Consider the following 23911-nt stretch of genomic DNA (forward strand, 5'->3'; position numbering starts at 1 on the left):
AACGTCGATTAGACATGCGCAAAAACATCCGCCAACCCACAAAGAAGGGTACGTTCACGACACGGTTATCATTACCTGCGCTGCAGTGCAGCGGAACAAGTTCTCAACTATCAAACAGCCATTCCATTTTCACTGACAGAAATAACATATTTAGGGATAAAGTACAGAAGGACACTCAGTATGGATGAAGAATATGATGTTATCGTTCTCGGGACCGGCCTAACGGTGAGAAAACAGACAAAGTAATAGTACAACCGTCCAACAATGGTCACAGCTACTAGGTGTGTAGAAGGCTAATCTGTAGGCTAATGTCATGGCTAACTAACGTTAGTGCTAAATTAGCTTGCTAGCTCGTTTGTTAGAACTCTATTTTCAGATTTTTTTTCTCGGGAATCGGTGTCTACTATGTTTCTCAGTAGTGTTGTGGCGATACTTTCCCCAGTCAGCAATAAGGGACAGCTCCCATACAACAGTATTTCCAGTTATTTTCCTTAGAAAAATGTAGCTAGTTTCCTACGCTAAGTAGCTACTGTATTAGTTAGCTTGCTGTGTTGACATTGTTCTTTACTGTGTTGTTTAAATAGTTTACACTGTTGTTTACACATTTAAAACATAAATGACAATTGTTATCTCTTTGTGTAGCTACCTAGCTATCTGGCTTATCTTTTTCTTCCATAGGAATGCATTCTGTCTGGCATTATGTCAGTGAAGGGAAAGAAGGTGCTTCATATGGACAGGAACTCTTACTATGGAGCAGAGAGTGCGTCCATCACGCCACTGGAAGATGTAAGCAAAGGCACACAAGATGACTATGACCCTTTTCATGCTATAATGCCGAACCATACTTTGCTGGCTGGGATCTTTTGTTTTCACATATTCCCTTCTGGCAACTATGGTGGATCCCTAACTAGGCCAGCCCAGTAATTGGTTTAACTTGGCTCAGTTGGGTCAAAAGGGTATTAGATTATTAACCTTAGGTTCCACAGGCCCCACTGTGTGGTGCCATCACACAGATAGAGTAATATGTTATATTATGTATGCTATCACTCACATCTCAGTTTTATTTTCAAAAGTTGAGGCACAGCTGAGTTTCAGATACTCACAATCTGACAGCTCTATGTTTTATTGTCAAATAAACTAAGTCATGAATGAAATTGAATGAAGTAATAATACAAAGTTTAATCATTTCTGTTTGTCTTCTTCTTGTCCCCCTCCAGTTGTACAAGCGCTTCAGTCTTCCTGGTAAACCTCCAGAGTCCATGGGAAGAGGTCGGGACTGGAGCGTGGACCTCATCCCAAAGTTTCTGATGGCCAATGGTAGGAAAGCAATATGGGGTGTATTCAATTCACTAGGATCCAAACAGAACCAAACGGAATGAAACTGTGAGGAACCTACCTACATTTGTCCAATAGAAACGCTTGTTTTCATTGCAAAATGTTTTACATTTGGAGGAAAGGGCTTCTGTTGTAAAACGTTTTTGCAACTGTTTGCTACGGTCATCATCTAATGAATACACCCATGTTATTCTAGATATAATACTCAGTGCAGGGTTGTGTTCATTAGCCACCACACGGAAGAAAGGGGACTGTACAGAAAGGGACTACTTGGACTATTTTCATTTTCTGTTGCAGAATGTTAAAAAATGTTTTCAGTCAAATGCCCTAATGAACACAACCCACGTATACTTTTCATGAATGTTATCAAAGGCCTCTCCCTCAGCAGCTTATTTAATCTTGGTACACATCAGGATTATTTTGAAATGTTTTCCGTTGTATGCCTTAACGAACATGACCTCTTTTCTTCTCTCTGCTCTACCCAGGTCAGCTTGTGCGGATGTTGCTGATCACTCAGGTGACCCGTTACCTGGACTTCAAGGTGATCGAGGGCAGCTATGTCTACAAGAAGGGAGCGATCTACAAAGTGCCTGTCACTGAGACAGAGGCACTGGCCTCCAGTGAGTATATCAATGGGATTTTCAGTGGCTTATTCCTATAATATAGGCTATGCCAGACGCTTTTATCCAAAGCGACTTACAGTACAGTTAGTGCATACATTTCTTGTAGAGTTTAGAAAAAAAGATTTGTGTCACTCCTAGGGCTGTTGCGGTGACCGCGTTACCGTCACACCGGCGGTCACAAGTCATGAAGGCAGTCAAATTCCATGTGACCGTTTAGTCACGGTATCTCCAAGCTCTGATGCTCCTTAATAGCCTACCGAACTTGTTACATGTCTATAGGCTATGCAATTGCGCGAGAAAACAGAGTGATGGCCTCTACTAAAAAGAGGAGGATCCCATCAGCTTTCTATAGGCTAGGTGTACTATATTTATTTCTCAATTTTCCTAATATTAATAAAATGAACCACGGGAAAAGCGTACTCCATTCGCTATTTGGCCAAGGCTTTCGACTCTGTCAACCACCGCATTCTTATTGGCAGACTAAATAGCCTTGGTTTCTCAAATGACTGCCTCGCCTGGTTCACCAACTACTTCTCAGATAGAGTTCAGTGTATCAAATCGGAGGGCCTGTTGTCTGGACCTATGGCAGTCTCTATGGGGGTGCCACAGGGTTCAATTCTTGGGCCGACACTTTTCTCTGTGTATATCAATGATGTCGCTCTTGCTGCTGGTGACTCTCAGATCCACCTCTACGCAGACGACACCATTTTGTATACATCTGGCCCTTCATTGGACACTGTGTTAACAAACCTCCAAACGAGCTTCAATGCCATACAACAATCCTTCAGTAGCCTCCAACTGCTCTTAAACACTAGTAAAACTAAATGCATGCTTTTCCATCGAACGCTGCTGGCACCCGCCCACCCGACTAGAATCACCACTCTCGACGGGTCTGACCTAGAGTATGTGGACAACTACAAATACCTAGGTGTCTGGTTAGACTGTAAACTCAACTTCCAGACTCGCATAAAGAATCTCCAATCCAAAGTTAAATCTAGAATCGGCTTCCTATTTCGCAAACAAAGCCTCCTTCACTCATGCTGCCAAACATGCCCTCGTAAAACTGACTATCCTACCGATCCTTGACTTCGGCGATGTCATTTACAAAATAGCCTCCAACACTCTACTCAGCAAATTGGATGTAGTCTATCACAGTGCCATCCGTTTTGTCTCCAAAGCCCCATACACTACCCACCACTGTGACCTGTACGCTCTTGTTGGCTGGTCCTCACTACATGTTCGTCGTCAAACCCACTGGCTCCAGGCCATCTATAAATCACTGCTAGGCAAATCCCCGCCTTATCTTAGCTCATTGGTCACCATAGCAGCACCCACCCGTAGTCTGCGCTCCAGCAGGTATATCTCACTGGTCATTCCCAAAGCCAACACCTCCTTTGGCCGCCATTCCTTCCAGTTCTCTGCTGCCAATGACTGGAACGAATTGCAAAAATCTCTGAAGCTGGAGACTCTTATCTCCCTCAATAACTTTAAGCATCAGTTGTCAGAGCACCTTACCGATCATTGCACCTGTACACAGCCCATCTGAAATTAGCCCACCCAACTACCTCATCCCTATATTGTTATTTATTTTGCTCTTTTGCACCCCAGTATCTCTATTTGCACATAATCTCTTGCACATCTAGCATTCCAGTGTTAATACTATTGTAATTATACTGCACTATAGCCTATTTATTGCCTTACCTCCATAACTTGCTACATTTGCACACACTGTATATATATTTTCTGTTGTATTTTTGACTTTATGTTTTTTTACCCCATATGTAACTCTGTGTTGTTTTTATTGCACTGCTTTGCTTTATCTTGGCCAGGTCGCAGTTGTAAATGAGAACCTGTTCTCAACTGGTTTACCTGGTTAAATAAAGGTGAAAAAAAAAAAAAAAAAAAAAAAAATTTAAGTGCATAGATTACATGTATTATTTTCCCGCTGCCCCTGTTTCGAGACAGGTGCATGATAATGGTCCATTCTAAATCAAAACAAATTTCACATATATATTATTTAGTATATGTAAAAACAAGATTAAATCAAGAATAGTCTGATGGGGTGACAATATTAGCCCATCACTTGTGAATTATATGTTATCACTTGTGAATGATGCCCAGCATAAGAAACTGCCTTTTCCCCCCGACTTTTTCAAATCATAGTCGCACACCTCATGTAGCCTAGCCCATAGGCCTATATGTTTTGATAAGGTTTGTATCACAACTGAAGTGGCCAAATAACTACTTAAAATGAAGCACATTAATCCGCTTTATAATGGGTGTAGAGCCTAACTGGCATACATACGCAGCGCGTGAGTCTCAAGTTTGGGGAAAATCATTTTCACCATAAAAATGCACCGTTATAAAATTACGATTAAATGCATAATCGCGTTTGTGGTCACTTTTGAGAATGGTGTTTTCCTGCTTGAACATTTGCACTTATAGCCTACTGCCGTGTGCGCATTGCTGCTCTTATAATGTGAAGAAAAAGCCTAATAGTTTATCAACATTTTAAGCTAAACCTCATCTGTTGCGTCAGGCTCATTGCTTAAAACAGTTTTTTTTTAATGCTAGTGGTTGTATTAATTTGGGATCTATCGCATCCCACAACTGTCCTAGACTATGTTTGGAATATTTATTTCTCGCACAATAGAATAGGTGAAGTTTGTAAAGCCTGCGCAAAAAAACAAAGCAGAGCTCATGCCTTTCATGCGACTTTTATCAAATTATCATTAGTCGCATCATGCAGAGTGTATTAAAAATCTAAACATATAGCCCAACATTTGTATCACAACTAAAGTTACATAAATAACTCTAAATTAAACATATAGCAGGACCTGTTTCTTTGTTATCTGCTCAACACAGAATAGCCGCATGTGCGCACTCCCTCAAATCGTTTGGAGAAAATATCCTTTCTATTTTATTCAGCTTTGTTCAATTGTATTCTTCATACTATAAAATAATCCCACGGAATTCTAAGCACATCTTGTATGCTAAATGAACTAGTGTAGCCCACAGCCATATGGCATAGCCAGATCACAACCTAACATAAGGACAACTCAGAGTATGCTATTCTGTTCTTCTGAAATAGACTACATTCTCTTCATATCATGTTTCTTTAGACCTGTCTAAAATATATAATGGATTTGTGATGGTGTCGCCTATATTACATGGATTTATTAGACTCTTTAAAATGTAGATGTTACAAAGGTCTGCATCAGTGGCTTGTAGGCTATGCGTGGAAGCCAGGAGATGCTAAATGTGTTTATGTTAATTAACTGTCAATTACTGTGAGACCGACAGTTATTTGCTTGACAATCACCGGCTGGCAAAATGTCATGACCGCCACAGCCCTAGTTATCATCTGTTGCTTATTTTTATAATAACCAATTATAATGTGGATTACCTATGCTACTCAAGTAGAAAAAAGTTGTATGTCTAGTAAATCAAGTATTCTATTAACTTATGCTATACACTGAGTGTACAAAACATTAAGGACACCTGCTCTTTCCATGACATAGACTGACCAGGTGAATCCAAGTGAAAGCTATGATCCCTTGTTGATGTCACTTGTTAAATTCACTTCAATCATTGTAGATGAAGGGGAGGAGACAGGTTAAAGAAGGATTTTTATGCCTTGTGGAACGCATTCGACACCTTGTAGAGTCCATGCCCCGATGAATTGAGACTGTTCTGAGGGCAAAAGTGGGGGGTGCAACTCAATGTTAGGAAGGTGTCCTTAATGTTTTGTACACTTAGTGTATACCACTTAGCAGAAGCTTTTATCCAAAGCGACTTGCAGTGAGTGTGTAGCTATGTGATCCCTGCGGGAATTTAAGCCACAAATGAACCCACATCCTTTTAACTGAGCCATACAGGACCACATTCTTAATCTTAGTTCAAACACCCAACAGCTTTTTCTTTTTCTGTCTCACTGACTTTTCTACACACTCTCAGGCTTGATGGGGATTTTCGAGAAGAGACGGTTCAGGAACTTCTTGATTTTCGTTGCCAACTATGACGTGAATGATCCCAAAACCATGGAGGGTGTCGACCCCAACAAGGCGACAATGCGTGACTTGTACAAGAAGTTCAGCCTGGGCCAGGATGTGATGGACTTCACTGGCCACGCCCTCGCCCTCTACAGGACAGACGAGTAAGTGGCTGTGTCCCAAATGGCACCCCATTCACAATATATAGTGCACTACTTTTGACCAGGGCCCATAGGGGTCTGGTCAAAAGTAGTGCACTGTATAGGGAATAGGGTGCCATTTGGGACACAGACTCCGCAGTCGTCACCACCACTACTTGAGTTGAGATGGCACATAGGCTGTTTCACTTCCCTTACTAGTTGTGTATCAACTTTATTATATATTTGTGTGTTTCTTGGTGTTTTATTTATTTTATTTATTGTGAGAGCTCTGGTGAGTAAGATTTCTAATGTATTCATTACTCATCATGGCAAATTAACTTTAACTTGAAAGATGGGAACTACTTTAACAAGTGTCATATTTAAAATATCTATAAGCATTTATGATGGCTTATTCATGAACATTATAACAGTGTGTTACAATCTCTTTGTTTGATCTCTCAGCTACCTGGACCAGCCCTGCATCGACACCATCAACAGGATCAAGCTCTACAGTGAGTCTCTGGCCAGATACGGCAAGAGTCCTTATCTCTACCCTCTCTACGGCCTGGGGGAGCTGCCACAAGGCTTTGCCAGGTAAGATTCACTTGTTTACCTCCTCCCTGCCACTATCATTTGTCCATCTTTAGCCTTTTGGTTGATGAACCCAAGGTAATCGGTTTAATTCCCGCAGGGATCCCATACACACACTGAAAATGTGTACACTCACTGCACCATACGTTTAAAAGTGTCTGCTCAGTGGCACTAATAATAATAATATGAACCCATCCCATGCTCCACTATTCACCAGTGTCTTTGAATTGACCTCTCTCCCGCTAGGTTGAGTGCTATCTATGGTGGGACCTACATGCTGAACAAGCCCATAGAGGAGATCGTTATGGAGAATGGAAAGGTGGTGGGGGTCAAGTCAGAGGGAGAGGTCAGATTTTGTCACATTTTTACCTCTAAATGTTATTATTGTTTTATATTAGTTCTTAATGGTGATTTAATTATGGCAGTGTATACAACCGACAGAGTTTGAATGTTTCCAGATGGAAATTCACTAACCCTATGCCTTACCCAAAACTTAACCCTTACTCTAACCCACCCTAACCTTAACTATAACCCTAACCACTACCATCTCTCCTTCCCTCTCCAGATAGCCCGCTGTAAGCAGCTGATCTGTGACCCCAGCTACGTCATGGACAGAGTCAGCAAGGTCGGCCAGGTGGTCCGTATCATCTGCGTCATGAGCCACCCCATCAAGAACACCGGCGACGTCAACTCCTGCCAGATCATCATCCCTCAGATCCAGGTCAACAGGAAACATGGTGAGACCCCTGGATACTAGGGTACCTAGCCTACAGAAAGACTTAATAATACATTCATAACCATACATACCACATTCATAAGCAGTAGATAAGCATTTCATAAATGATTGTGTGTGAAATGAAGTTGTCACTGAAATATGTTGTGACTTTTTGAAATGGTATTGACTGTGTTCATTAGGCACCAAATATAATAAAAAATAAACAGGGAGGGACTACCTGGAAGAAATAAAAAATGTAATGTTTTCCCGTTGAAAAACTTGTTTCTACTTTTTCTACCCTACTGAACACACCCTAGTAGAGCTTAGTGAGGGTGTATGATTTGTCACTGATCTGTTGTGTTTTCATTTTAGACATCTACGTGTGTATGATCTCCTCGGCCCACAACGTGGCAGCGCAGGGCAAGTACATTGCCATCGCCAGCAGCGTAGTGGAGACCAACGACCCAGAGAAGGAGCTCAAACCGGCCCTGGATCTATTGGAGCCTATTGAACAGAAGTAGGCCTTTGATTCTATGATACTATACAGTGCATTTGGAAAGTATTCAGACCCCTTCCCTTTTTCCACATTTTGTTACGTTACAGCCTAATTTTAAAATTGATTAAATTAAATGTTTTCCTCATCAATATACACACAATACCCCGTAATGACAAAGCGAAAACAGGTTTTTAGAAATGTTTGCACATTTATTCAAAATAAAAAACAGATACCTTATTTACATAAGTATTCAGACCCTTTGCTATGAGACTCGAAATTTTACATTTGACGTTTTAGTCATTTAGCAGACGCTCTTATCCAGAGCTACTTACAGTTAGTGAGTGCATACATTTTCATACTGACCCCCCGTGGGAAACGAACCCACAACCCTGGCGTTGCAAGCGCCATGCTCTACCAACTGAGCTACAGGGGACTACACAATTGAGCTCAGGTGCATCCTGTTTCCATTGATCATCCTTGAGATGTTTCTACAACTTGATTGGAGTCGCCCTGTGGTAAATTCAATTGATTGGACATTATTTGGAAAGGCACACACCTGTCTATATAAGGTCCCACAGTTGACAGTGCATGTCAGAGCAAAAACCAAGTCATGATGTCGAAGGAATTGTCTGTAGAGCTCCGAGACAGGATTGTGTCAAGGCACAAATCTGGGGAAGGGTACCAAAACATTTCTGCAGCATTGAAGGTCCCCAAGAACACAGTGGCCTCCATCATTCTTAAATGGAAGAAGCTTGGAACCACCAAGACTCTTCCTAGAGCTGGCCGCCCGGCCAAACTGAGCAATCAGGGGAGAAGGTCCTTGGTCAGGGAGGTGACCAAGAACCCGATGGTCACTTTATGGTAGAGTGGCCAAACGGAAGCCACTCTTCAGTAAAAGGCACCTGACAGCCCGCTTGGAGTTTGCCAAAAGGCACCTAAAGGACTCTCAGACCTGAATGCCAAGCGTCACGTCTGGAGGACACCTGGCACCATCCCTACGGTGAAGCATGGTGGTGGCAGTATCATGCTTTGGGGATGTTTTTCAGCGGCAGGGACTGGCAGACTAGTCAGGATTGAGGGAAAGATGAACGGAGCAAAGTACATGGAGATCCTTGATGAAAACCTACTCCAGAGCGCTCAGGACCTCAGACTGGGGCAAAGGTTCACCTTCCAACAGGACAACGACCCTAAGCACACAGCCAAGACAATGCAGGAGTGACTTCGGAACAAATCTCTGAATGTCCTTGAATGGCCCAGCCAGAGCCCGTACAACCCAATCGAACATCTCTGGAGAGACCAGGAAATAGCTGTGCAGCAACGCTCCCCATCCAACCTGACAGAGCTTGAGAGGATATGCAAAGAATGGGAGAAACTCCCCAAATACAGGTGTGCCAAGCTTATAGCGTCATACCCAAGAAGACTCGAGGCTGTAATCGCTGCCAAAGGTGCTTCAACGAAGTACTGATTAAAGGGTCTGAATACTTATGTAAATGTGATATTAAAGTTTGTATTTTTGCTTTGTCATTGAGGTATTGTGTGTAGATTGATGAGGAAAAAAACAGTTTAATCAATGTTTGAATAAGGCTGTAACATAACAAAGTGGAAAAAGTCAAGGGGGTCTGAATACTTTCTGAATGCACTGTAGTATATTATACTATAAGATACATATGATAATTATAGTGTTACTGTTATACTCCTAGCACAGGCGCTCACATCACTGGAACACAATGCTGTAATATTATTTTCACACGACCGAGCTGTACCGCACTGGCTTGGTTACATATTCACCGTTCGTTAATGTTTCCTTACCCCGTTGAAACCTTCTCTCCTCAGGTTTGTTAGCATCAGCGATCAGTATGCACCAACTGACATGGGAAAAGACAGCCAGGTGAGTGCATATTTCCTAATCCTCATGTTGGGCTGCACTCTTCTTTGAAATTGTCAGGAGGTGCAAACATTTTCTGAACACTAACCACGTTTCCATCCAGTTTTTATGCGAGTAAAGTCATATAATATTTTGTAAAAAATCATGACAGCTGTGATGGAAACAGGAAGTTTTGGTGTAATTTTATCAATGTGTTCATTTGACATGGTGGGATCTTTTTGTGTCTGTAAAATTAATATGTGGGAAATGGCAGTGGAAACGACTTTATGCGCAAATATTGATATAAAAACCAGCATATCGAATACATTTGGGGTCAAGCGACGATATGGTGTGTGGTCCTCCCACTACGACTTGGGAAACCATGCAGTTTATTAGGCTACAGATTTAAATACTATAAATTATGATGAATTTAACAGGGTGGTAAAAGTGCACGTGATGAGCTTGATGCTGCTTTCCAATAAATATTGAGGGTCTGATTCTGGTGACATGATGATCGATGCTTGACTGTCCTTTGACAAATAAATGTTCTTGCTCTTATCCATAATAATCTCATCATGTAGACTAGCCAACCCCCACAGCCTACCCGCACTATCTGCCAGCTGTTGGCTAGAGCGCAGGTGCCAAGACCAGAGGCAGGCACATTTGCTATATAACGCAAGTTTTTTTTAACCAAACTATCGGTAGAGTTAAAATACAATGGAAACGCATTGAAATTTAGAATTTTATTGGGTACATGAACATTTGCGTGAAGTACATTTTGTGTGCAGTACATCATCATGCACTGATTTTTATCCGCAACAAGTCAATTTGGTAGAAACGTACCACTGGTGGGAAAATTCACAAATTTTCTTTGTGTATTTTAATTTTTTTTCGCATGAAAATCTGTCGCCAATTGGATGGTAACCTAGCTATAGACTTACATAGCGTATTCATACATAGGCCTGTAGACACGTTTTCATTTGTTCAACTTTTTCCTCTTTCCCCTTCTATGCAGATATTTATCTCCCGTACGTATGATGCAACGACCCACTTCGAAACCACCTGTGATGACATCAAGGACATCTACAAGCGCGTGATGGGCACAGAGTTTGACTTTGCAGAGATGGAGCGCACAAAGAACGACATCTTTGGAGATGCAGGTGATCAGTGATAGTATCATGTTAGTGTCCAGACAGCTCCAAATCTTAACAAACTGGTTTATAATCCAAATTCATTGTTGGAATCTGTATCTATGACCATTTTAAAACAATGGAAATATATTTGTAGAAAAAATAAAGATATGTTTATTACTGGCATGCGGATAATTTTGGGTGGCTGCGTTTTAATAATGAATTTGACAGTTTGTTGAGAACATGCAATGATCACATTGTGTACGATCATGGTTTCTTCAAATTCAGACATGTGAATGTCACCAAAGAGTTTTATTCAGGGGTTTATACGTAGTCTATAATTGTGATATAAATTGTATTTTTACATAAGGCACTATTCTCTGTTTAAGTGAAATAAAGATTTATTTTATCTGGAATAGAGAAAAGAACCATGGTCACTCTTTTTTTCTGCGTGTATGGGGGGAAAAAAGATGGGGAACACTTTGTCAATTTCTTTATACCGCAAAGGTGCAATAAATGTATTTACAAACATACAAATAAATACAAGATTGAACAAATACAGTATAACACAGAGCTCTGCATTGAAGCATTTGTCATCGTTAATCTATACAGAATCTACCTGTCATAGAAAATGATTAAGAATAAATAAATCTACACTAAATTAAAACGAAATGGTGCAACGATTTACACTAAGGAACCAAAATGTTGCTCTAAGTAAACTTTTTGAAAATCAAGGCTTTAAATACAGCAATAAACAATAACATGAATATAAAACATAAATTATTGAGAAAATGTTTTATCTTACCCCACAATGATTTAGATCAGTGTGTCAAACTTAGGAGAAAACTCCCAAGAACCCCCTAAAAAGCAGATTTTGGAGTAAAGGGGCCTCCCCTTCTGAGTCTGGTTCCTCTCGAGGTTACAAGGTTTCCCTTGCCACTGTTCTTCTGCTTGCTCTTTGAAGTTTGAGTCGGTTTAATTTAAATAACAGCTGTTGATCATGGGCTCCCGAGTGGCGTAGCGGTCTAAGGCACTGCGTCTCAGTGCTAGAGGCGTCACTACAGACCCTGGTTCAGTTCCAGGCACTATAACAATCTGGCTGTGATTGGGAGTCCCATAAGGCGGTGCACAATTCTCCCAGCGTCATCCGGGTTTGGCCGGTGTAGGCCGTCATTGTAAATAAGAATTTGTTCTTAACTGACTTGCCTAGTTAAATAAAGGTTCAATAAAAAAAATACATGTACACTGAATTTCTGTAATAAATTCATTTTGTGGGGGAAAACTCATTCTGATTGGCTGGGCCTGGCTACTAAGTGGGTGGCGTGGGTGTGGGCCCACCCACCACCCATGGCTACACCCCTGCCCAGTCGTGAAATCCATAATAGATTAGGGCCTAATGATTTCCTTATATGAACTGTAACTCAGCAAAATCTTTGAAATTGTTGCGTTTATATTTTTGTTCAGTATAAAAAGGGCTTTATAAATCAAATGTGATTTGAATTTGATGTATTGAAGACTTCTGTCGAAGGCTTCCCCATCAGCTTAAGAAATAGTGCAAGTGTCACTCTGAGAAATCAGCAGGAAGGAGTTAATATTCATTGTGAATATCCCATGTTTTGCAAACGCTTTGTCTGCCGTTGTGTCTGCAAAATAAAGAAATAATTGTCAGAAACTAGCATTCTTGCGACTAAGAATCCCTATGTATTGCAAACATCGAATTTCTTTCAATGTTAAAGGTCCTACTAATTAACCCCAAAATACCATAAATGTAGCTAATCTTAACGAATGCAGTATAGGGAAAAAGTCTGATCTCTCACCAGTTATAAATACAGGTAGACGAGCTGATACATTCTGGACCTGCAGGCGGACTAGACAGTGGAGGTAGTTGGGTCGTGCCCTTGAAATGACGTCACATTCATGGTAGGGTAAGACCTCCACCATTCCAGCCTCCTGGCAGACGTCCATGAAGCTCTTTTTACCCTGTGCCTCAGCACTAGACCTGTAGAAGGAGGGATGACCAGTTCCGGCAGTTAGTTAGAATCTTTATGGGAACATTAGTTTCCTTGAATTACAAAAATTACTCTGGCCTGGATTCTTACAAACACAGTGTCTTTGACTACCTGCACCGTGATTGAACTTTTACAAGCGCAAGAATAAGCTTACCGTGCGTTCTCTTTCAGCATCCGGCTGTCTCTATAGTGCAAGAGCCATTTCCACTTCCCCTTTTTACTCAGCCCCTCCAGGAAAACAGACATTTTCTTAATGTTGCCTAAGAGAAAGAAAGAGACATTGAGTGAGTCATACACATCTATGCAATGTAGGAGGGGACATTATAGCCTGGCCCCAGATCTGTTTCATGCCAAACATCGGCCATAGCAGTTGGCAAGATGACACAAACTGATCTGGGACCAGGGACATCATAGTTGCGTGTAGAGATTGACAGTTGTGAAAACATAATGAAATGTAACAAATGCACTTTTATATATGGTCTCTTGCAAATCGGGAAGCGCCCATACTGAGACTCAGTGTGTCCAGTGCTGCTCCCTCAAACACCACAAAACCGCCTTTGCTGAAGAGTTCTTGGTGGGTCAGGTTCACAATGTCATCAGGACGATCAATACCAGCAAACAACACATTCTGAGCCTTCTTCAATTCGAGCAAGTGAGGGACCTGAGGGTAAAACAGAAATCTAAAAATTACGATGATAATGTAATCCAACGTATACCGATTCAAAAAGGCTGGATTTCGAACCTGGATTGCTTATCCTTTTCCGGGAGTTTGAGATACTTTTATAAGTCTACAATGGTATAACAGTCTTACCTCACAAATGTGTTCAGCAATATCTTCATTCCTCAAGATAATGTATAGAGGGGACGAGGAACTATCCTTTCCAAGGCAGAATTGAGACTGTTGTACCGCTATGTGGCCTTCTGCTTCTAACAGCTCCTACAAATATAACAAGCTAGTTTTTAAAAATGGCGCAAGAATGAACTTTGGCTTTCATTGTTGTACAACTTATGGTACGGTTTCGTACCCTGGTCCCAGATCTGTTTGCGCTGCATAGGCTATGGTCATTTGACACTGACCATAGAAGTTGGCAAGACAGCACAAACTGATCTAGAACCAGGCTAACATTTACGTTAATCTTACCTTTGTCTCTTTGAAGAATGGGTCATCTGATGTCACCAATATGTAGAACCTGAACTTGTTCTTACATGACTGTTTCACAACAGAGTTCAGATTATCATGCAGGTTGTCATACATGTCCTTCTTCATCTGCCCACAGAAGTCTTTGTCTTTGCTTGGGGCTCGAGACTTTGGCGAACTATTTCTCTTTGCTTCTTCCCTCTTGAGTCTCTCAGTTCTGTGTGGGTACTTTCTGCCTGCACAGACCGCAGTCATCATGGCATGGTATGCCTTGAAACTTTCCGCAACCAGATCTGAAACGTTGACATGCGTCATCTCACTGCCCTTTGTATAGGAGAGTTTTTGAAGATGCTGTGGCATATCTCTGTCTGTTTCTTCAGGCATACCTGTCCTTTCAGGCATATCTACTTTCAACTTCTGCCCTGCGAATGAAGGTAGTCCTTCCCAGTGGTCTTCCGAGCTTTCCTGTTCCTGCAGGCTGGAAAAGTGCACTGTCACAGCCGGGCTACTGGAGGAAGCTCTTTCTTCTACATTTGACCTGTGGTGTCTTGATTGGTTGTACCTGCTGCTGCTGCTCTTCCTTTTACGTTTTAGCATCTGGTTCATTCTCTCTGAGAAGATAAGGGTCTCCAGATCCATAGAAGACTGAGTGAGGTCAGATTCATCAGCGTTATGTGTATCATCCCACCTCTTGGAGAACTCCACAAAACTGCTCGAGCCCTGTCTGTTTGAGTTTGGAACTGTCCATGTGTGCATGCTTGTTGACGGTTTCAGAACGGGACAGTTTTCATAGGTGATTCTGTTTCCTTTGTGATCCAAAACTGTAACTAGGCATGGCTTTGCAACTGAGGAGACTTCCTCGTGGCTTTTGGAGGTGTTCCCACTCCTTTCTGGCCTACAATACTTTAACCAGTCCTGTTTGTTCTCTTCCATACAGGTAAATATTTTGTCTGATTCTTCAGACTGGAAGGTGACCGAAGAGGAAGTGCCTTGCTTGCTGAAGTCCAAAACGTCATCAAATTCCCTTTTCTCCCATTGCTGATACTGGCGTAAAGAATTGATGAAGTCAAGTTTTGTTTTATTCACCCGGGATGTACTACTTGCGTGTTTGTCATCTGATACCCAATTTGTCTCTAGACTAGATTCAATGTTGTCTTGATCTACAGCAGGCCCCTCACTTTCATCCATAACATCCTCATAATCTTGCAAACTTGCAATCTGTCTCCTCATCTCAGTGACATATGGTGTGTTATACGGGTAAGCATTAGTGTTTGAGTGGACAGGGGCATCGGTTTGTTTGCTTTTGAGAACATCTGAAGACATAGGGTCAATATCCGTTTGTCCTTCTTTCCAGCTGTACTCTCCTCTGCTGTCTTCACTCTTCGAGAGATTCACAGCCATGGCAGGTTGTTGGCTGTATGGATGGTGGTCAGTAAAGTTGTGCACTGAAAGGTTCTGAGAAGCTGCTGTAGGTCCACTTACTCCTGGGATACTCTGACGGATGGACTGTATGATAATCTCTGAGTCAGGACACAAGTTAGTGTCTCCTTCCAAAGCGATTTCACTCAAGTCCCGAGTTAATGTTCTTTCTGTTGATTCATTGGACAGGACTTCAAGGTGGATTGATGGCACAGAGAATGCTGCTTTCTCTGTTAAGGTGCTATGGGTTTTGGGAGAGGAGTCAGGGATCCTATGCAGTGAATCGTGACTTGAAAGAGCACACAGGTCTTGTTCAGCAGGGGTAAATCGCATATTTGAGTAAGGATTGTAATCGTTTTTTTCCTTTGAAGAAGTATAGGGAGTGTTGAGAGGTGTGCTAGTGGCGACTGGCTTCTTGCGGGGTTCAGTCCATACTTGAGACAACTGATTACCAATGGCTTCCAGATGATTTGGTTTGTTATTGTTGTTGCTGGATTTATGCAACATATTCTCTACAGAGCTAGAGCTGCTACTAACACTTGGTTCATGTGGTTCACCATGAGCCTTTTCCTTTTCAATAAGAGCAAGACCACTATTGAGGTTGGGCATGTTGGTGTCTTTCGAATCGGGCAACAAAACAGTCTTCGGTGTGTGATGGTCATAAGACAATTCTGTAACGAAAGGTGGCTCATCTTGTGTAGGCGTTGGGCATCTGCTGTGACCTTCCCTGGTGCTGAGGGGTTTGCTGACCCCACCGGTATCGCAGATAGCCAAGGAGCCACTGTAGATGTCAGGAATCGGGATGTAACCATACGGCACATCGTCCACGGTAGGGGTTGGGCATCTACTGACAGATTCAGTTCCCTTTGAAACTATTGTAAGCATTTCATCTGAAAACAAATGATCCCTATGACACACTGAAGAGATTGGTGTCTCTTTCTGACATGAGTGAGTGTCGTGCAACTCTGTGTGCATGATTTCCTTGCTATCCTTCTCTACTTCAATGAATGGTAATTCTACTCCAATAAATGGTATTTCAATCTGAGCACGCACTGTCTCTGATGTCTGACTGTGTGAATGTAGAACATCTTTGTGTGTGATATCTTCCCTGGGAAATCCTACTTGAATCAGTGGTATTTCTACCTGGCCTGTCAGTATTTCTGATGTCTCGTCTTGAGAATGTTGGGGCCCTTGTGTGTCAATATCAGATTTACTCTGACCCGGCATTGATATCTGTTTCTGATCCTTAGAATCCCTAATCCCATTGAAATCAGTCTTAACTACTGTTTTAGCCTCTCCAGAAACATCCTTGGACTGAATGGGTGTGTCGAACTCACCTACACAAGGCGTGTTCCCATCACATACTGGAAATACTCTCGTGGTCAGTACCTCATCTTTAGATTGAATCTCACCCTGCATCTCTGGCAGTACTCTAGTAGTGCCAACAGAAACATCCCCAACCTGCTCCATTGGTAGTACCTCATCGGTGGAAGCATTTCTATCATGCACTGCAATGGGTTCTTTGTCTATATACAGCTTGCTATACAATTTCACAGGTAGTGTCGTGGTTCTCGAATCATTTCCATCATGCGCCACTGGCGGTGTTTCTTTATGGGAATCATTTTCATTATGTGATATCTCTGGTGGCGTCTCAGCCACAGAATTATTCCCATCACACACTGCAGGTGCTGCTCTATCTCCTGAATCTTTTTCATAATTCACCGCTGATAGTGCCTCATCTCTAGTATCATTCCCTTCCTGCAATGCAGTTTGCACCTCATTTTTGGAGTTCCCATCATCCCGTGACACATCTTTGGGAATCTTTTCATCATGCATTGCTTTGAGTGCCTTGTCAATGGAATCATTCCCAACATTCCCAGCAGGTTGTGCATTGATTTCCTTGTTTGTGGTGTCTTTCCCAACATGCACTGCCTCTGGTTTTGCTGCTTCAACAGAATCCTTCACGCTATGATATGCTTTGTGCGTCTCCTTTTTGGACTCACTGCCATCACAGATGGCAACGTAAGACCCATCTCTGGGTTCACTTGCATTACGCTCAACTCTGTCAGCCATGTTGGTAACGTCACCATCCCCCAGCACCTCTGTGCATGACATTGTTTTGACTGAATCGTTATCTTTAACTCGTTGTGCCTTATCAACATCTTTAGATTCCATGGTTTTAAGACTTGCTATGTTTTGTTCTCCATCATGGCTCCTCTCCTCCTTTTGGATTTCCTTTTCGGCTTTGCCCTCCAAACCCTGGGCAGTTCTTTGAGTCTCCAGGACCTTTTCTTGATTAATGTACACACTTGCTGTCTGTTCACACAAGAGAATGTACGATCCATCACTTTCCAAAGTTCTTCTGTTAGGGGACACATCATTTTGGAGGGTACCATTGCTGTCAATCTCATGGTTGTTCGTTTCATCATCATCAAGTTCACTCGCGTTGTCTGACATCATGCTGTCCACACGGTCTCTGTAAACCTGTAGAGAAAAGAGAATAGCAAGATAAACAATGAATCATTGCAAAACTAAAATGTGTATCATGTCAACAAAATATTTATTGGAAAACATTTGTGCTTTACATATATATTTGTTTTCTAACCTTTAACTCAAGACCTGTACTTTGTTTGTGAAAAGAGATGGTTTCCTTGTGGAGTCCACTTTCTGGTTGGTATACTGGAGGATTTTTAAAATCTAGTCTTTGCTTGGACTCAGGGGAATCCTTTGTGTCTACAGTGACATCTAACACAGCCGAGGCTGTTTTCATTGAAAGGTCTAATACCTCAGGTTCCAAGCTTAATGGTTGTGCTTCTTTTTCACCCGTGTTACTAAGGTCCAGAACTTCAGGTTCTGGTATCCTGGAAGGGGCAATATAAGCAGGGGAACTTGTCTTGGTCTCAGATGGAACCTGGGTTTGTACCATTCCATGATCCACTTCTGTAGAATATTTTTCTTCCAAACATGGAAGACTTGGGTCTGCCTGGAAGAACCTAGCAGTGGACCTGCTGTAGAAAAGACCTATCCACATGTGGATGATGAGCTGAACCTGTTCGTTTGTGTCCTCAATGTTGAAATCCCATGGGCTGTACAGAGAGGGAGTGCAGAGGGATGAAGGAAAGGGACAGAGAAAGATCAAATTCCAGTCAAACAATTAGTCACAGATACATAGAGTATTATAGAATAAGCTTTCTGTCTCTAGCAAACTCTTCACTTGTCCTTTCTTCTAACTACTAGATGCATAACTAATCAAACTGAATATATTTTTATTTACACTGAGCAAAAATATAAATGCAAAATGTAGTGTTGGTCCCATGTTTCATGAGCTGAAATAAAAGATCCCAGAAATGTTCCTTACGTACAAAAAGCTTATCTCTCTCATTTTTGCACAAATTTGTTTACATCCCTGTTAGTGAGCATTTCTCCTTTACCAAGATAATCCATCTACCTGACAGGTGTGGCATATCAAGAAGCTGATTAAACAGCATGATCATTACACAAGTGCACCTTGTGCTGGGGACAATAAAAGGCCACTCTAAAATGTGCAGTTTTGTCACACAACACAATGATACAGCTGTCTCAAGTTTTTAGGAAGCGTGCAATTGGCATGCTGACTGCAGGAATGTCCACCAGAGCTGTAGCAAGAGATTTGAATGTTCATTTCTCTACCATAAGCCACCTCTAATGTAGTTTTAGAGAATTTGGCAGTACATTCAACCGGCCTCACAACCGTGTACGACAACGTGTTCCAGTTTCCGCCAATATCCAGCAACTTCGCACAGCCATTGAAGAGGAGTAGGACAGTATTCCACAGGCCACAATCAACAGCCTGATCAACTCTATTTGAAGGAGATGTGTCACGCTGCATGAGGCAAATGGTGGTCACACCAAATACTGACTGGTTTTCTGATCCACGCCTCTACCTTTTTTTAAGGTATCTGTGACCAACAGATGCATATCTGTATTCCCAGTCATGTGAAATCCATCGTTTAGGGCCTAATTAATGTAATTCAATTGACTGATTTCCTTATATGAACTGTAACTTTGTCAAATCTTTGAAATTGTTGCATGTTGTGTTTATATTTTTGTTCAGTGTAAATTACAAATTGTAAGTACATACCCATGTAGGGCTCTAATAACTGTTATATCCATTGGGTTGTTGGTAAACTTGCTGTCTGAATTAAAGTCATAGTTTTCCTTCCACAGCCTTGTCACTTGAACTGAGCCGTCTTTTTCGATGAACTGCCGTAAGCGACGGAACTTCTGCCTGCGCCCGATTCCTTTGCTCATGGATTCTGGAGCCATTCCGGGTTCCTCCCCGAGTTCCTTCCTGTTCTGGTCCTGCTCCTGACACCGGAAGGCCCGTAGTGCTTGAGTTCCGTCACCATAGACCATATCCTTGTGATGCGGCTGAAGTCCCTCCGAAATGGGGACTTGGAGGATTGAACCTGACAAACCCAATAGTAGAGAGGATGGCGGCAGTGAGTAAGAATGCTCTTGTGAGACTAACACAACCCGCTCCCCACTCCCCACCACCAGCCCCTTGGGTGACGGAGACTGAGGGGGAAGTTTAAGCCTAGCAGCAGAAGGGTGCTTCAGCAGAGCATGAAGGACAGACTCTGGCTCACCATCTGGCTCATGAGGAGAGCCACCATCTTTGACACTGTTGTCACTTATCACCAAACCTGGACAGCATTCTTGTTGCTGAAGAGCCAGGTGGTCTGGCTGCTGTGCCAGTACTTTGTCATTACTGGTACTGAGGGCCAAATCGGCCAATAGGGTCAGAGCATCTGCTGGTGGGCATGATGCATCACTGGCATCTTTCTTCACTGTGCGGGGCCTACCCCTACTGACAACACGCCTGACATCAGGGTCAAGTGTCAGTAGTTGGGAGGATATAGGTTGTGCTACTTTCTCATTTTCAAAAGAAGCTGGTGTGTGATAGTGCAACCACCCTGTAGAAACAAAAGAGAACAGAGAAAAGAGACAGAAGAAACAGTATGAAAACAAAAAACACGAAGTAGCGTATAGTGATAGTTAATACTTTGAAATTAAATTGTTGTAAGGCAGTCGCCTGCATTCAAATCTCCTCGCCAAAATTGAACCAAATTGTTTTATGATTTGTAATAGATTGAACTGGGGGACAGTAGCACGACACACAGCAAGACAAAGCAGAGGCAAAGGAGGTGGCAAGAGGCTAGCCTGGTCCAAGATCAGTTTGTGCTGTCTTATCAACTACAGCAGAAACACACCTGGGACCAGAATAGTAAGAAGCTATTAACATATTACTTCATAGTGTTGCTTTGCAGTTCAGATAGAAAAAGAGATATAGAAACAGAATCATCAGGAATTCAAGACAACAGGATTAAATCAACATATTTTTTTAAATTCAGCACATATTAACTGCAATCACAACTTAATTATCAAGATGAAGAATATCAATATCTAATTAAGTGTTTGGTTTAGTAGAACAAAATAAAATCAATCTGCATGTTCTGTTATTTGCATGACGTGAGGTTGACAGCAACCACATGACTTCCCAAGAGGAACTTACATTTTTTCCTTATGGAGTCTGCAGGCTTGCGTTTCTTTTCGAGTCCCCCCCGCCCCGTCACGGTGATTGTTGCTAAAGGGGAGCTAGGCAAAGCCTCAGACATTTGGTCAGATATGTCTTGAGGTGTGACCAGGTCCAGTCTGCTCTGAATGTCTTTCTTCAATGGAATATCACTTTTTTCTGGAGATTTGTGTGCATCATTTTGCTCCCTAGGAGTCAAGCCTAATGCTAGTGCAAACTTTGGGTCTAGGCCAAATGTCTGTTCCTTTGCAACTTCAGCAGCACCTGTGGTTCTGTCTGGGCTATCTTTGCTGGAATTACTCAAATGAACACTTTCCATTTCATCCATGCCAGTATCTGCCTTGCTTTTCTTGTCCAATGGTAACGTTTGATCTTCTGAAACAGGATTGAGAGGTGTTTTCCTCTTTCCCCCTCTTGAAAAAACAGTCTTTAGTTTACTGAGGGATATTGCAACAAATTTACGCTTCTTTTTGTGTTTTTCTAAGGAAGGAAAATCCATGTCTTTGATCTGGACCAGTTCTGAGGGGTTCTGAGAGGCCATCTTGTCGACATCAACCATTTTGACCTCTGGTGGATGGTCTTTACCGTCTGCACTCAATATGTGTGAATCTTTGTTCTCATCTGACTTTATCAACTCTAGGCCAGGTTCATCTCCTGTTTGTATGGGTTGGGGGACTTCGATACAAGCTTCAACCATCATCTCGTCAGCACATTGTTTGTGATCTATCACTTTCCCCATAACTTTCAAAGATTCTATATCCTTGGCGATAACTTCTGAACCATGAGGGACAAAGATTCTACCGCATTCGGAGATGATCGCCTTCAAGTCCCACTGCTCTGTCTTCTTTTTCAATGGGTGGCCGTCGTGAATTTTATCCATACTTTCCTTACTTTTGAGTGGGTAAAAGTTAATTGAATCCTTGCTTTCCTTCTTCTTTTTCAAAGGCAGATCTTGGATCAAATTCATCACTTCCCTCTGCATTTTCATTGGGTGAACCTGGGTTACATCCATTCTTTCCTTCTTTTTCAATGGGGGATCTAGGGTCAAATTCATCAGTTCCCTCTGCATTTTCAATGGACGAACCTTATTTTTCCATGCGTTAAGTTGAACTAAATCTGTCCTTTCCTTCCACTTTTTCAATGAGTAGACTTTACTTGAATCCAAATGTCCCTTCTTCTCGGTTTCTTCCTCTTCAAAATCAGCTGCTGAAGACCTCAAGACCCTTTTACCCAACCCGCTAAATCTACGCCGTTTCCTTGGCCGTTTCCTCCAATCAGATATAGAGAAATTACTGACCTCATTGGCCTTGACACGTTGCCCATTGAGAGTACTTCCACCCTTGTCCTGTACTTTGGCTGGTGGCAAACTGGACGAGTTCTTTGTGACCGACTCTGTATTGATCAAGCCAAGGTTCTCATTATGAGGTAAAACGGCTGCAGTTCTTTCAGTGGCAGTGATGACTAGCACTGTTGGGAGGTCACCTGATGCAGGTGAGGTTGAAACCTCTGTCACCTCTGTGGCCTTGGTCATCACTGTCACACTGGCTATCGCAAAAGCCTTTGCTGACACTGCAAGCTGGGAAAGATCACAGGGAACCTCCTCTTGCACCTCCTTCTGAGGCAAATTTCCCCCTTTATCCTCTACTCCTGCCTCTAGTGCTTTACTGTTGGGCTGGGTCGCCAGGGCCGGCCCAGGTTTCTTCAATTCCTCAGTAGAGACTGCAGGCTGTGTAAGACCAGAGGGCATATCCTTTTGCACCTCCTTCAGGTGCAAGTTTGTCCCTTCATTCGCTACTCCTACCTCTGGTGCTTTACAGTCTGCCTTCCCCAACGCTGCCGGGCCAGTATTCCTCAAGTGTTCTGCAGAGACTGCAGGCTGTGAAAGATCAGAAGGCATCTTCTCTTTCACCTCCTTTTGCCCATCCACTTGGACTTCCTCTGGGTTCAAATGTGTCCCTTCATCCTCTACTCCTACCCCTGGTACATTACAGTCGGCCTTGTTCTTCCCAGGTTTCCCAGAATCATCTGCCGACACAACAGACTGGGAAAGATCAGAGGGAAGCTCCTTCTGCACCTCTTTTGGAATCAAAGTTGTCCCTGGTGCATTATTGTCGGCCTTCTTCAAGACAGGTTTCCCGAAGTCCCCTGCAGGGACTGCGGGCTTGGTAAGATCAGAAGGCACTTCCCCCTGCATCTCCTCGGGTTGCACATGTTGCACCTTCTCTTGCACCTCCTTTGAAGGCAAGTTCTTCCCTTCCTCTACTCTTTTCTTTGGTGCATTACCATCTGCCTTGGTCATACCAGGTTTCTCAAAGTCCTCCGTAGACACTGCAGGTGCATTACTAATATATGTGGCTGTGTCTCCTGGTGACTCTCCCCCTGACTGCTCCTCCTCTGGGCCACCCAAACTAGCAGGAGTCATGGGGGGGCCCTCTGGAGATGACAGACAGTAGTAGACGTCATCATCTGGCTCATCCCCTCGCTCCTCTCGCCCAGCCGCCAGGAGCTCCGTGGCCCTGGACACAGAGAGCTCGAAGGAGCCCGGCTGGTGGAAGTAAGACTCGAGACATTTCCATCCCATTTCAGTCCACTTTGGGGTGGAGTAGAGGTATTTGAGGGCGTCAGGAACATCAAACTGATCTGGGAAGATGCTGGCTTCCCTGGATGGACTGATAGTAAGCCCAGGGTGGATGAGGGCAGCATAGCTCTGGATATGTCGCTCTAGTAAACCAAGTAGCTCCCCACTCTGTTCAGGGAGGCACTTTTCCACCTCTGTCTCTGCGTAGTTCAGTGCAGGCACCACCTGAAGGCCCTCTGGTGAGAGGGAGGGCTTCTTCGAGCAGATCTTGGTGTCTGTAGTAAAAAAAATGACATTGCGTAAGGA

The 23911-nt window shown here is 42.7% G+C and overlaps 2 protein-coding genes across 4 annotated transcripts in view; one reads left to right on the forward strand and one right to left on the reverse strand.

Moving 5' to 3' along the window:
• The first annotated feature begins 44 nt into the window (after nt 1–44).
• LOC311137128 (rab GDP dissociation inhibitor beta-like) lies at nt 45–11314 on the forward strand. The gene is made up of 11 exons (XM_084171468.1): nt 45–225; nt 679–786; nt 1218–1317; nt 1821–1955; nt 5916–6114; nt 6553–6684; nt 6928–7027; nt 7247–7418; nt 7769–7913; nt 9726–9780; nt 10772–11314. Exons 1-11 carry the CDS (start codon nt 181–183, stop codon nt 10925–10927), a joined length of 1347 nt encoding a protein of 448 aa, XP_084027594.1. The 5' UTR covers nt 45–180; the 3' UTR covers nt 10928–11314.
• Nucleotides 11315–11366: 52 nt separating this feature from the next.
• LOC311137127 (uncharacterized protein) overlaps nt 11367–23911 on the reverse strand; it is a 28862-nt gene continuing 16317 nt past the window's right edge. Inside the window, exons 14-23 of one of the 3 annotated variants that reach the window (XM_084171466.1) lie at nt 21007–23880; nt 20081–20407; nt 19573–19900; nt 18058–18538; nt 14037–17936; nt 13707–13832; nt 13403–13556; nt 13050–13155; nt 12704–12885; nt 11367–12529 (exon numbers count right to left, since the gene is read on the reverse strand). In XM_084171466.1, the coding sequence (XP_084027592.1) occupies nt 12429–12529; nt 12704–12885; nt 13050–13155; nt 13403–13556; nt 13707–13832; nt 14037–17936; nt 18058–18538; nt 19573–19900; nt 20081–20407; nt 21007–23880 (8579 nt within the window). In that variant the 3' untranslated portion in view covers nt 11367–12428. Of the gene's footprint in view, nt 12530–12703; nt 12886–13049; nt 13156–13402; nt 13557–13706; nt 13833–14036; nt 17937–18057; nt 18539–19572; nt 20408–21006; nt 23881–23911 lie in introns of all 3 variants that reach the window. The other 2 variants (XM_084171467.1, XM_084171465.1) reach the window with 2 other exon arrangements.

This window comes from Coregonus lavaretus (genome assembly GCF_964263955.1).
Source record: "Coregonus lavaretus genome assembly, chromosome: 11".
Lineage (NCBI taxonomy): Eukaryota > Metazoa > Chordata > Actinopteri > Salmoniformes > Salmonidae > Coregonus > Coregonus lavaretus.

Bases quoted from the DNA above. Each gene is read 5' to 3' on its own strand.
- LOC311137128 (XM_084171468.1), top strand. From the start codon at position 181: ATGGATGAAGAATATGATGTTATCGTTCTCGGGACCGGCCTAACG. The intron at 787-1,217 runs GTAAGCAAAGGC...GTCCCCCTCCAG, and splicing joins CCATCACGCCACTGGAAGAT to TTGTACAAGCGCTTCAGTCT. The intron at 7,914-9,725 runs GTAGGCCTTTGA...TTCTCTCCTCAG, and splicing joins TTGGAGCCTATTGAACAGAA to GTTTGTTAGCATCAGCGATC.